We start from the raw sequence: 12,779 nt of genomic DNA, 5'->3' as shown, positions 1-12,779 counted from the left end.
TACCAGCACACAGGAGAAAAAGTCTGCATTCACTCGTAAGTACTTATAATAATATTTTAAATTTTTGGTGATCAGAATGGGATATGTCGATGAAAATAAGCACAAATTAATTTAATGATGTTTGTTTAATTGATGATTAATTAATTAACAATCAATAATTAATGATCACTTATTAATTAATAATAAAAAACCAGTTAAATAAAGAATTAATTATTAATTAATACATTGCAAAATAACCAAGGTGTTCCATGAAAATTTCAGGATTTGTGAAATGTTCTTTCATAGGAAAAGTTTGGGAAACACTGGATTATCCTATTAGGAATGGATTCTCCTTCTGTTGACATGTGCAGAAGTGTCGAAAGGTCTCGTATCTGTGGGCGTACTATACCGCATAATTTCAAATCTACATAAAAAGAGACCCGAGTGTATGTCCATCATTTAAATGTTTCAACAGATTAAAAATTTTCCCAAGAGCTTCTGAGAATATAACCTTTGACACAGAATGGCTTTGATTTGCACTACTTAAAAGGCATGCCCATATGCCTTTTAAGTGGTTTCAGGTAGTGCTCTCATCCCTCGAGCTCGTATGTTCACCTTTTATTAGTGCATTTAGATTTCACTGGCCTGAGAGCTGTTTTGAACTGTTTGGTTCTCATCAGCAATCAGACAAACCTAATAGAGAAAACACTTTTTACCTAACCATAGCATCATCTTATGGTGAAGATTTTATTCTTGTAAGCTCTCAAGAAAACTTTTCTTCTTCTTCTTCTGCAGCTTTTCCCACTTAAGTAGGGTCACTGTTTGTGGTGAGTCTCCTCCACAACCTCCTGTCTTGGGCTGTAGCAACATCCAAGTTCTTCATCCTCAAGTCCTCCTCCACCATCTCTTCTTTGGCCGTCCACGTTTCCTCCTCCCCTGCACATCCATCTGCATGACCTTTCTTCCCACATATTCTTCCTCCCACCTCATCACCTGACCAAACATCTCAATCTCGCCTCTTGTATCTTTGCTCCTAAGTTCGTAACTTTCACTGTTCCCCGTACATAGTCATTTCTCAGACGATCCTTTCTGGTAACACCACACATTCACCTAAGCATTCTCATCTCCGCTACCTCCATCCTGCTGATGTTATTTTTTCTCAGGGCCACAGTATCCATAGCATACATCATAGTCGGTCTCACTACTGTTCTGTAGATTTTGCCTTTTAGTTTGATCGGCATCCTCTTATCGCATAGCACTCCAGCCATCTCTCTCCAGTTCTTCCATCCTGCTTGTATCCTGCATCCCACTTCCGTCTCAGCCTCACCATCCTCTTTCATTGTTGAAAGAGGATGGTGAGGCTGACCTTCCTGATGACATCTCCTTCCAGCTCTAGATCTGTCTCCTAGTTGCCATCCACATTGCGACACATATACTCTGTCTTACTTCTGCTCAGTCTCATACCTCTCTTCCAGTACTTTCCTCCAACTTTCCAGTTTAGCTGCCACTTCTTCTCTTGATTCTGTACACAGCATGATGTCATCTACATACAACATAGTCTAAGGTGTGTCTTCTTTCATCTTCCCCCTACACCACCTTCATCACAATATTAAACAGGAACGGACTTAATGCTGACCCTTGATGCAAGCCAACTGTCACTGGAAAACTTTCTGTCTCTCCCAGGCAGGTTCGAACTCTTGTCTTCACATTTCTATACATCTGCACCAACCTGACATATTTCTCTGATACCTTCTTCTCCCTCAAACACCTTCAGACTTCTTGCCTTGGCACTCTATCTATCATACGCTTTCTCCAGATCAATAAAAACCAGTTGTAGCTCCCGTTGCTTCTCTCGAAACTTTTCCATCGTCTGTCGTAACCCAAAGATAGCATCTGTCGTCGATCGACCAGGCATGAAGCCAAATTGCTCCTTTGCAATCTCCACCTCCTTCCTCAGTCTTCCATCAAGAACCCTCTCTTGATGGAAGACTGAGGTCAATTCCCACTTCCCCTAGGATCTTCATTGTGTGGGACATCGACCTTATTCCTCTGTAATTCTTACAGTCTTGCGCATCTCCTTTACTCTTGTAGATGGGGACAAGAGTACTTTCCTCCCATTTCCTTAGGTATATTTTCCTGTTGACAAACTTTTATGAACCGGCCTAGTGCCTTCCATGCCTCCACTGGGATCCTATCAGGGCCTACCGATTTTCCATTCTTCATCCTCTTTATGGCTTCCTTCACTTCCACTCTACTAATGTTCTGCACCATCCCTTCATTGGGCTCCCCATCTTCTCTGTGAGTCCTTGCATTTTCTTCATTCAAAAGCCCTGCAAAGTATATTCTCCATCTGTTTCTTATATCCACGTCCCTCCTTAATACCCTTCCTCCAGACTCTTTTATCTGCCTCACATGTACGATGTCCTTTGATGCCTTATTTCTACATTTTGCCAATCGATAAAGCTTTCTCTGTCCTTCTTTTGTTCCTAATTGATCATAAAGGTCTTAATATGCCATAGCCTTCGTCTGTGCAACAACTCTTTTGGCTTCTCGCTTTTTCTCTCTGTATTCCTCTCTGTCCTCTACCACTCTCAAGAAAACTTTTAATTTGGCTAAAACATATAAATGTTTTACCAAGTAATTATAGCAGGTAAGCAAGTAAGGATCTATCTCTTAGTGCCTGCCACAGACCCTAAGAGAGAACAGAGAAAAATGTAAGATAGTGAGCTGTGATGTATAAAAGCATCTAAACAAAAGTCATGAGAAGACTGGTTTGAATATAGAAGATAAATATCAGAATGGTGGCAAAATGTTCTGGAGGTCATTGAAAAGTGTAGAGATGATAAAGGTAACAATCAAACTGAAACTAAGGATATTCTGATATCTGAAGTAATTACTTTGAAACAACCGATTAACTGAAGAAGCAGTGACATATAACCCTAGTAGAAAATATTTAAGAAGAATCCAATGAGGTACACATTAAGTATTCTTATGTGCTTCTGATTACATTCTAGTGATAATTTGAGCTGTTGGTTGGAGCAGTATGTTATTTTTGTATAATCATGATATCCCTCTTTGCTTTTAAAGATTTAATAATACTGCTGTTCCTGCTTTTTGAAATTCCTGGTTACTTCATTATTATTTAAAATGTTACATTAGAAATATCTCTACTCTTATTTCTGTGTACTCAGGTAATGATCTTAATGTGAAGGTCACAGTGTTGAGTAATTTGTTTTGATTCATTTTGTTTTTAAATTAAAGTTATAACTCTAACATAGGAGTAATAATTGGTAAGTGGAATACATCGTCTGAGCGTGTTGTGAATGTACACACGTTGAATCAATTGAAGGCATGGTTGGATGAGCTTTGTGTATGATAGTGTACCTCCCATGCTGAGTCAGATGTTAATAATAATAATTTTGCATTAATGCTTTCATGTAACAAGGAAGGAACTTGAGTGCATTTTGCATCCTGAAATCAGTAGTATTGGACAGTATCTCATTAAAAGTTAGTATGGTTGCTCTAAAAGTAATTCTAGCATCTCATTCAGCTTGTTCTGCAGCACACAACTGTAAGAAGAGCACCACCAAATCCAAGTCTGGCATTAAAAGGGTCAAATGCAACAAATTTGCTTCTTGCTTATATTGCAGTTGACTTCACAAACTTGTCAAAGGCCATTGAGCCCTTCTGCCCACATATTCCACCTCTCTCACATCCAGATGGTACCATTGTAATGTCATCTTAAGGTAACCTCTTAGTTTTTCGTCAGTAAAACAGAACAGTTCTGAATAGCTTTTTTGATCTGATAGTATTCCCCCCCTCCCCCAGTTGTGCTTAAAATTTTGTACTTCAGAATTAATGCTTATCCTCTCCTATATCATCTTTACAATCTTTCATACTCTTCTAGTAAACAGGCCAAATTTAGCCCATCCCCAAAGAAAGGAAATAAAAACCAGCCATCAAATTATCATCCTCTTGTATTCACATCTTCTATTGAAAATAATTGAGAAAGTCATCAACTAATTGTTTTGCCATCTGGAAGTCTATCAGTAATCATTGATCAAGCAAGATCTTCTTGCTGACCTTACCTGTTTGCAAATTCAAGCTTAGGAAAGATTTGGCAAATCCATCAGTCATTCCAGATATTTCCAAGACTGGATCTGGCACAATGACCTACTTACAAATTAACACTGTGTGGTCTGCCATTAACCTTTTGTAACTTCTTCTTCTTTGGCACTACAGCTCCATGTAGGGCCTTGGACTCCCATTTGTGGATTTCATAACTCACTACGAGGTGGGATCGTTACCCCCACGCTCAACCACGTGTAATTGTCTGTGAAGCATTGTATTCTTAAGACCCGTTTGCCTGCTTTCCTGGGGAAAAACCTCAGATAAACTGGGAGAAAAACCTTGCAGTCCACGCCCAAGACTGGCTAACCTAGCTATGTCTGAGAAGGATCCTTAGCTCCTCGCATCGGCGATGAGAAATTAATGCAGGACACTCCTTTCCCAGGCTTCTAGTAGTAAGACTTATACGTTGGTTAGACATAACTGGTAATTAATTTACGGAATTAACAACGCATATAAAGTATATTAATTAAAGATAACTTTAATGTATCACTTCTATATTTCGGCAATGTCACATTGCCATCTTCAGGAACATAAAGATATGGTATGTGCACTAAGGCACTAACAAAGCAAATGAGGAAGAAAGTAAGAAACTAATTTTGTTCCTAAAGTCCTAATGGTGCCCTCTTGCGGGCTAATTTGGTAGTCTTGGCAGTTGGGCTGAAGTTCTCATAATGAAAGTCTCCCAAATTTGGGGCAGTTTCATGCACCCAAATTTGATGAGGTTAGGAACGTTTTTTAGAGCTGCTGAAGATTCTTTGAATAATCTTTCGTATTTAAACTTGCTGCGATGGATTATTTTTGTTTTCTTCCAACGAATTTTATGGTGGGTATCTAAGGCATGGTCTGCCAGTCCAGAGCGGCTGTACTGGTGAAACCAGATGTAGTCTTGGTGTTCTGCCTGTTTGGCCAAAGTAGGACAATTTGCAGCTGCAAGGGACCTGGTATACACCAGGTAGGTCTAGGGGAAGTGGTTGGTCTTTGGTAGAGCGGATAAGGGATGCCAACTTTTTATATAGTCTGTAACAGGAAGTAAGGTCATATTTTTTGAGGATATTAGTTATTTTTTCAGAGGTGCCCTGGATGTAGGGGATAGTGATAGACTTGGTGTAGTCTTTATTGTGGAGGGGGGGGGGGTTTGTGGTTTACAGGTTTTAGTATTTTTTGGATTTTTTTGGGGTTATAGCCATTGGCTAAGAAAGTGTTGAGGATGTGGTTTAGTTCCATAGTCAGGGCCTTGTCATCTGAGCAGATTAATTTTGCCCTGTTATATAGTGTTTTTATCACCCCATATTGTTGTGAGGGGGGGGGGGGAATTGCTGGTGAATGTATCTGCCAGTGTGGGTGGGTTTTCTGTAAACAGAGAAAACCAAAGATCCATCAAGCTGGCGAGTGATTAAAGTGTCTAGGAAGGGGAGGGTGTTGTTTTCCTCTTTTTCTAAGGTGAACTGGACTCTGGGATGTTGGTTGTTTAAGTGTGTTAGGAAGGAGTGGAGTGTGTCTGAGCCATGTGGCCAAAAAGACTTTAGGAACAAAATTAGTTTCTTACTTTCTTCCTCATTTGCTTTGTTAGTTCCTTAGTGCACATACTATATCTTTATGTTCCTGAAGATGGCAATGTGACATTGCCGAAATATAGAAGTGATTCATTAAAGTTATCTTTAATTAATATACTTTATATGCGTTGTTAATTCCGTAAATTAATTACCAGTTATTCCTTTCCCAGGCATATGGTTGCGGAGTGCATAACCACTCGGCTAAACACGCGGACAACCTTTTGCAACTAGATTGTTAATTTCCTCTCTCTTGTCATTGACTGAATGTCATGATGAATTGGCTTCCTTTCAGATTTCTCTACCAATGCTGGAGTGCCCAGGGTTCTGTACTTTTACAGAAACTTTCTCCTATCCACAGTTTTGCTGATGATAGTACATACCATTCCTCTTTTACATTTGACAAGCCTTGCAGTACTCATATATCCCAAGCGACATGATTTTCCATAATCAATACCTTTGTCAGTTTCCAGTAGAATGAAAATGACCTTCAATGCAATCAGTACACAACTACACTACACCTTTCATAACATTAAGGTCTCCACACGAGATCAGATATTTCTTCTTGCTCTGACTTACACCTCTAGTCTTTCCAGATATCATCACATCCATATCCTTCTCCTTCTCTGTAGCCTTTCTCCAAAAAAACTAGGCATCTTTATCCACTCAAGCTCGTTTGTACAAGTCCCAACACTATATGAATCCCAAATATTCTTCTTCTTTGCTATTTACTAAAATACTCTTCTCACATTTGTGATGGTGCACCAAAATCCTCTCTAAAAATGCTTGATACTTTCCAGATTAACACGATCCAGATAATTGGTAACATCTCTCTCACAGACTTGCTCCAGTTCTTATAGAAATGCTATTTCTATTCTGCTGAGCTGGCATTGATCATTCTTTCACTTTTCTCGAGTCTGTAAGCAGCACTCAAGCAACTTCACTTTCCACTTCCAAACACAGTGAACAAACTTTCTCTTTCTTCGTGGCCACTTGCTTACACATGGCACTAATGTATTATAGGTTTTGCATCCTCTCATGTGGAATTATTAAAAAAAATGTGATGGTAGAGAGATCTTTATTTTCAGACTTTGCAACTAATGCTGTGAAGTATTGTAGGGCTTTGTTTTCCCTTCTTCCTTCCTTCCTTATTATATAGTGACTTTCTTCAGTTAACTGCAAATCCAGTTGACAGTTTTGCTAATGACAATGACTTTTTTTATTATTATTATGTAACACCTCCAGGGAGTCCAAAGACTCATCAAGGGAGGACACCGCAACTATCTTCATCATCTACACCAACGGCATCTACCGCTGACCACCACCACCAGTATTTCCACAGACAATTGCAAACATCCATGCCCGCTGCGGGATTCGAACCCACAGCCTTTGGCTGGAGAGCAGATACGTAACCACTAGGCCAACCAGGATTTGCATTCCTCTGTGGAGAAATAGTATGTGTCCTGCCATAAATTCTGATTTTCAAGGATTGCTTAGTAAGGATTTGACAACCTTGTTAGTGCCATTGTTTGCAAAACTAAGTTCTGTCTTAGTTTTTGGAAGAAAAAAAAAACTTCTGGTGTTACTCTTGAAAACATCCACATCTCTAGGGCAAGACTAAATTTCTCTTTTTTTGGGATAACTCTAACCTTCATTCATTCTTGGCATAAACATATTACAAGAATTGCCTTCTTAACATCCAAGAAATTTGGTTTTTTGCTGCTTTGGCACATTTGTTGAAAAACCAAGGCTTGTATAATTGCTGGGGATTTTGAGTGGCATAGGGATTAAAGGTGCTTGTGCCAGAGAAATTTCAGATATTATATCAGAGAAAATGCTTGGATCAGGAGAGTAGAAGCAATAATTAGATCATGGAAAAGAAACAGAAAGTCTTAAAGTCATCCCAATTGGTAATGTGTTATAGGGTTCAAGGCTGAGATTACCTGGGAAAAGGATGATGCGTGGAGAACAACAGTATTGATTTACAACACAGAACGATAAGAAAATAATCCATCTTTATTAACTTATTAGCTGATATTTCACTGGTATTATATCCAGCATCTTCAGAACACAAGAACAGTTTGTCACAGTGCATGAAACCCATAACAATTTGGTATAACAGTGAGAGTTGTTGTCAATTTATCATTGGGTGCCTAACGAATGAAGCTGTTAGTTGAGGACATAACTTTGCCGTTACACTCAGGCAAGTTTCAAAAGTAAAAATAATGGCTTCTGTTGAACAGGGAATATACAACCTGCTTCCAGTGTGATAGCCAGTAACATTTGTTTGGATGTAGCCAACATCTTAATCCAATCCAAACCTCCCAAAAATAATATACCAAAAAAAAAAAAAAATCAGTGATTTAAAAGAGCTATAACAGTAATAACAATATTGTAATAAAAAAGACAAAGGTAATGTAACTATTGTGGATTCAAAAATATCCAAGGAAGATTATCTCTCTCTGTGGGTGATTGGAATCTATGTAATCAACTTTCAGAGAGAGAGAGAGAGACAATCAGAATGGTTCTTTGATATATAGAAGTACTATGAACCCAAAGAAAGAAACATAGATACATGTGAATACAGTAGAAAAATTTAATTACCTGTGTACCAGGATTATTTGCCTCCTGATCAGGAAGCCTCCAGCAAATGCATTACCATTAGATTCAGTCCCTTGTAACTATCTAGGCCACCCTATGGCTGGTTGTTAAATACTACCAGGATGGAGGAGGTACTGGCTCCCTCCTCCCATTAATAACTATATTGAGCATGCGTAAGTAGGCAATTACTCACATTGCATGTGAGAAGAATGACATGGGGGATGGGGGGGAAGGCAGTTTCATGTGTCTTTTGGTTGGTAACATCTGGGTTTGAACCTCATCTAGGATGAAAGGAACCTTTATAAGAGCTTTACATTTAAAATGTAGTTGCCTTGTTCTGATATCAAGGTCAGCAGGGATTTTACCTCCCAGAAACTGAGGTATTTTACTTCTGAAAAAAAAAACAGAACACTCATATCAATTTGCATATGAATACAATTAACGGCTATATCTTGAATATATACTGGAATATATTTTGAATAAAGTGACTAATATCTCATGATCTTACTTGCTTATTCAAAATTACATATCAAGGATGGCAGTTTTTTCTCTCTCTCTCTCTCTCTTGGAAACTTATAGCATGTTTACTGGATGTAAAACCAAATTGGCCAGAGAACAATGAATGGATATACTTTGCTGCCTGCTTCATATCCATGGCTGTACTGGCTATAATTCAAAACCATCTCAACTGAAATTTCAACCAGCATCAATTCCAGCCTGTTAAGCCCTTATATAGCTTTTTAGTTCTTAACTTTTGTGAAACTTCATATGTTTATATGCAACTATTCATTGTGTGATGTTTTTATAAAGTTTGACTTTATTTTATCCGTAGTGTTTTATTTCATATTAACTTGGATCCAATTACATTTTTTTTAGTTTCATGACACTTTTTTTTTGTAAGAATATATTTATTGTTATGCTTAGAGTATTAATTACTTTCATTCTTATATATATACAATATTTTATATTAATATATTTATCTTTTCAGTGTTTATGCATATTAACAGTTCACAGAAAACCTGTCAACAGTTGTAGTTTACAGAAATTCACTCTGCTTTAGTTCGCAATATCTTTTATTTGTATGGAAGAATCAGCTATGCATAATGATATTATTTACTTCATTCTTAGGTAGCTGACATGATGGATTAGGAAAGGGTTAGGAATAGGATCATTAGCAGGACTGATTCGTGATTTTATTTTTTCTGTTTTGCTAGGTTTCTGCTGTTCCAGTCGGGACACCCTGCCCGTGTTTGGTGAAATGTTGAAATTTTAAGCTTTAATTTACATAAGGTATAAAATTTAGTCTGATAATATAAATTTGCATTGCTTGTTAGAATGTTGATACTATTTCATAGAGAAAAAAAGGGAGATTCGAAATCAATTTGTTTGCATATTTTATTAATTATTACTATAACTGGATTAGCTTACACTTTTCTGATAATATATCTATTGGGCTGGGGTGGGGGGTAAAAGATATTTTTATCATTAAAGCATTAAATTACCTATGCAATGGTCCCCATCCAAAGTTTTATTCTTCTGCTTCCCCCCTATAGTATGAGGATCATAAAAAATTAGTAAAAAATAACTAATATTCTTCTGCAAAAGTAGCACAAATAAGTTGGTTAGAAAATCAGATGAAATAAAAAAATAGTAAACTGTAGAAAAACTAAATAGCATAACACAACATATTTCAAAGATTGTTTACTCTTCAGATGTTAATCTGTGTAATGCCAAGTGGAATACAATTTTTTTATAATAATAAACAGAATTTGATCCTAAAAGTTTTTGCTGAGAAAGTTCATCTGTTCAGAAAGGGATTAGGAAAAATTCATATTCTTATAAAAAATCTCCAAAAATTAGGTATCCCTTTTTTTGCCAGTGAACACTTCTGGTTAAATTCTTTTGAGTTGTCACCATTACTGTCTGTTACTCCTTTTAAACTGTACTTAAGTTCAAAGAATAGACGTTATTAAGAACAAAATCAGGAGAATATGCTTTATCTAGCAAAGCAATGTGAAACTTGACCATGAAGTCCTTAACTAATAAGGCATTGAGATGGCCAGATGGTTGGGCTTTTCATCTCTGAGACCAGAGGAGCAGTTCCTTGGAGTAAAAGGGAAAACATGAACTTTGTTTTAATTTTTTACATGATTTTTTTTTTTGGACCCTGGTAAGCAAGATTTTGCAGACTGTTGATCTCAGGATCATATTTGAAAGCTCAAGTGTAATCACTACTAATAGCAAACTTGTGAAGTTTTTGTGTTTTGAACTCTGTCGAAATGCTTTAAAAAAACCATGTCTCAGATTTTGAGCATATGCAAAACTTGTTCCCAGAGCTTTACCAATTTTCATGTTTGTATCTAAAAATTCATTGTATTATTTTCTTTATAATACAGACATGTTTTATGATAAAATTTTCACTTTCCCTATTCATATTTTTATCCAATAAAAACTATAATGCTCCTACACATTGTTCATGTTTTTGCTCGCTTTAAACCTCTTGAAACTACTGAAAAGCTTGTATTCTTTATATAATTTCATCACCATATGTTACCTTCATCATTTTCTGTGAGTCTTCAGTTTTTCAAATTTGGTATAAACACTTGAGATTAATTCCCTCTCCTCCAAAAAAAAAAAATCATTTTTGAAAAATGAACAGTTAACAAACATAAAGTAAAAAAAAATATATAAATTTTAGTTTATGATATTTTAATCTTATATAGTGCTATTTTTTAGCACTCAGTTCAAAAAAAAAAAAAGTGTGGAAACTTCTGGATCAGATCTCATATTTTTAAAGATCAGATGTAAAGGGTTGGAAAATGTATAACAATAAGATATGTTAATAAGATGCATACTACAGATATTAACTAATAAAGTATTAAACTGTCAGTTATTGTAGAGGATGTTAACATCTATAATGTATGATTGCAATATATGCTCCCCAATGGTAGCATATATGTGCATACTACTAGAAACATGCTCATGCCATTTCTCTTCTTAAAACAAAATTCTTTATGACCATGTAACATTACTAATGAACTAACTTCAAGCAGTCTTCCAACTTTTTTACAAAAGTAAGATTGCAGATAGCCTGTGATGAAAGTGTGGAGACATGTTTTTCCAGACTTTCCTGTGATCTCTAGAAAGGAAAACAACAGAATGCCAAAGCTCTTTGTGAGATGTATACTTCAACTGCTGCATGACATCAGATAAAGAAGAATACCCACCTCTTTACTGTGACTTTAGGGGCAGTAAATTAATGAAATTTAAAAAAGAAAATGAAAGTATTCTGCAAATGCATGGTGCATCAGATATCTCTGTCTTGTTAGAAATATTTTTTGGAGTTAAAGAACAACTCTATATTTTTCTGTCCAACATATGTTTAGGATTTGACTTTAGATGGGCATGTGTACCATATATATATTGCATCATATCAGGTAAAGGTGAGCAAATATGACATCAATTGTAATATTATAATGACATGTATAGTGATCCATCGAAAACATATTGAAAATTACTTGGTTTGCAATCAGTTTTTGAAGCCATTCACTTTCCTCCATCTTTGCTGCATTCTTTCTGTTTAATTAATATTTATTATGCAAAGATAATATCAGTATTTGATGAAAAAGTTTCTTTTTATGTAACTATCACTTGCTTTTAATGCATCTTGCATTCTTTTATGAAGTTTCATTATTTTAGATTGAATTTTAAGAATCAAAATTATTCTTTTGTAGGAATTGGAAGAATTTTGTTTTCGATTTGCACTTAATCATCTGACTGCAGTAGCCCAAACAGAAGCATTCATTAAACTAGATGAGATGACAGTGAAAAATTTTATTTTCAAGGCAGCTCAACATGGTGCTTTCAAGTACTGACATATGGAGAGTGCTTAGGAAAATTGGTCTTCCAATTTGAGTGTAAAAATAAGAATGAAATTCCTAATAATTGCTGTTTGGTGCTTGAGTTAATAATGCTCTTTGAAATGATGTGCAATCAAACTTAGTGGTCAGTAATTCACATGATGAACACTTATCTTATGTGTGTATGTGGAAGGGGGTGAACTTGCAAAAATAACTTTTTTTTATAGCAGTTGATTACTTGCAACTGAAGGCAATTGGATATATCGTTAATATTTATATGAATCGAAATGTGTTCCTATGTGCATGACCAAATGAATGGAAGATTAAATGTTTTTTTTATTTTATTTTTACTATTTTAATTTTTATTGTATGAACTTCAGAGAAGTTATTTCTCATCCAGTTTTTAAAAATGTAGGAAAGACATATTTCTTGTATAGTATTTTTACTTTTAAATATACACTCACCATTCACTGTGCTTAATCTTAATTTTTAATTATAATTTTTTCATTTAAATGTGTTTAGCTATAAAGAAAGTAGATTTCTTTAAAAAAAAATCTGAACCAACTTTTCAGTTTACGATCCACCTAAACAATATAGTTTTACAAAAACAGTTAAACAGAATTTTGTTTCAGATATTAATTAACATAATTGGAGAAGT

General features: G+C 35.8%; 1 protein-coding gene across 3 annotated transcripts in view; it reads left to right on the top strand.

The window, feature by feature from the left end:
- Window positions 1-12,465, top strand: part of LOC150094771 (RCC1 and BTB domain-containing protein 1-like) — a 224,173-nt gene extending 211,708 nt beyond the window's left edge. For 2 of the 3 annotated variants that reach the window (XM_090410997.1, XM_090410998.1), the window contains exon 14: window positions 11,996-12,465. In XM_090410997.1, the coding sequence (XP_090267123.1) occupies window positions 11,996-12,136 (141 nt within the window). In that variant the 3' untranslated portion in view covers window positions 12,137-12,465. Of the gene's footprint in view, window positions 1-9,475; window positions 9,552-11,995 lie in introns of all 3 variants that reach the window. The other variant, XM_090410999.1, reaches the window with a different exon arrangement.
- Window positions 12,466-12,779: the final 314 nt, after the last annotated feature.

Source organism: Typopeltis vanoorti, chromosome 21 (assembly GCF_054136105.1).
Source record: "Typopeltis vanoorti isolate ZY-2024b chromosome 21, IOZ_Tvanoo_1.0, whole genome shotgun sequence".
In the NCBI taxonomy this organism is placed as follows: domain Eukaryota; kingdom Metazoa; phylum Arthropoda; class Arachnida; order Uropygi; family Thelyphonidae; genus Typopeltis; species Typopeltis vanoorti.
This window is presented reverse-complemented; position numbering and strand designations above follow the sequence as displayed.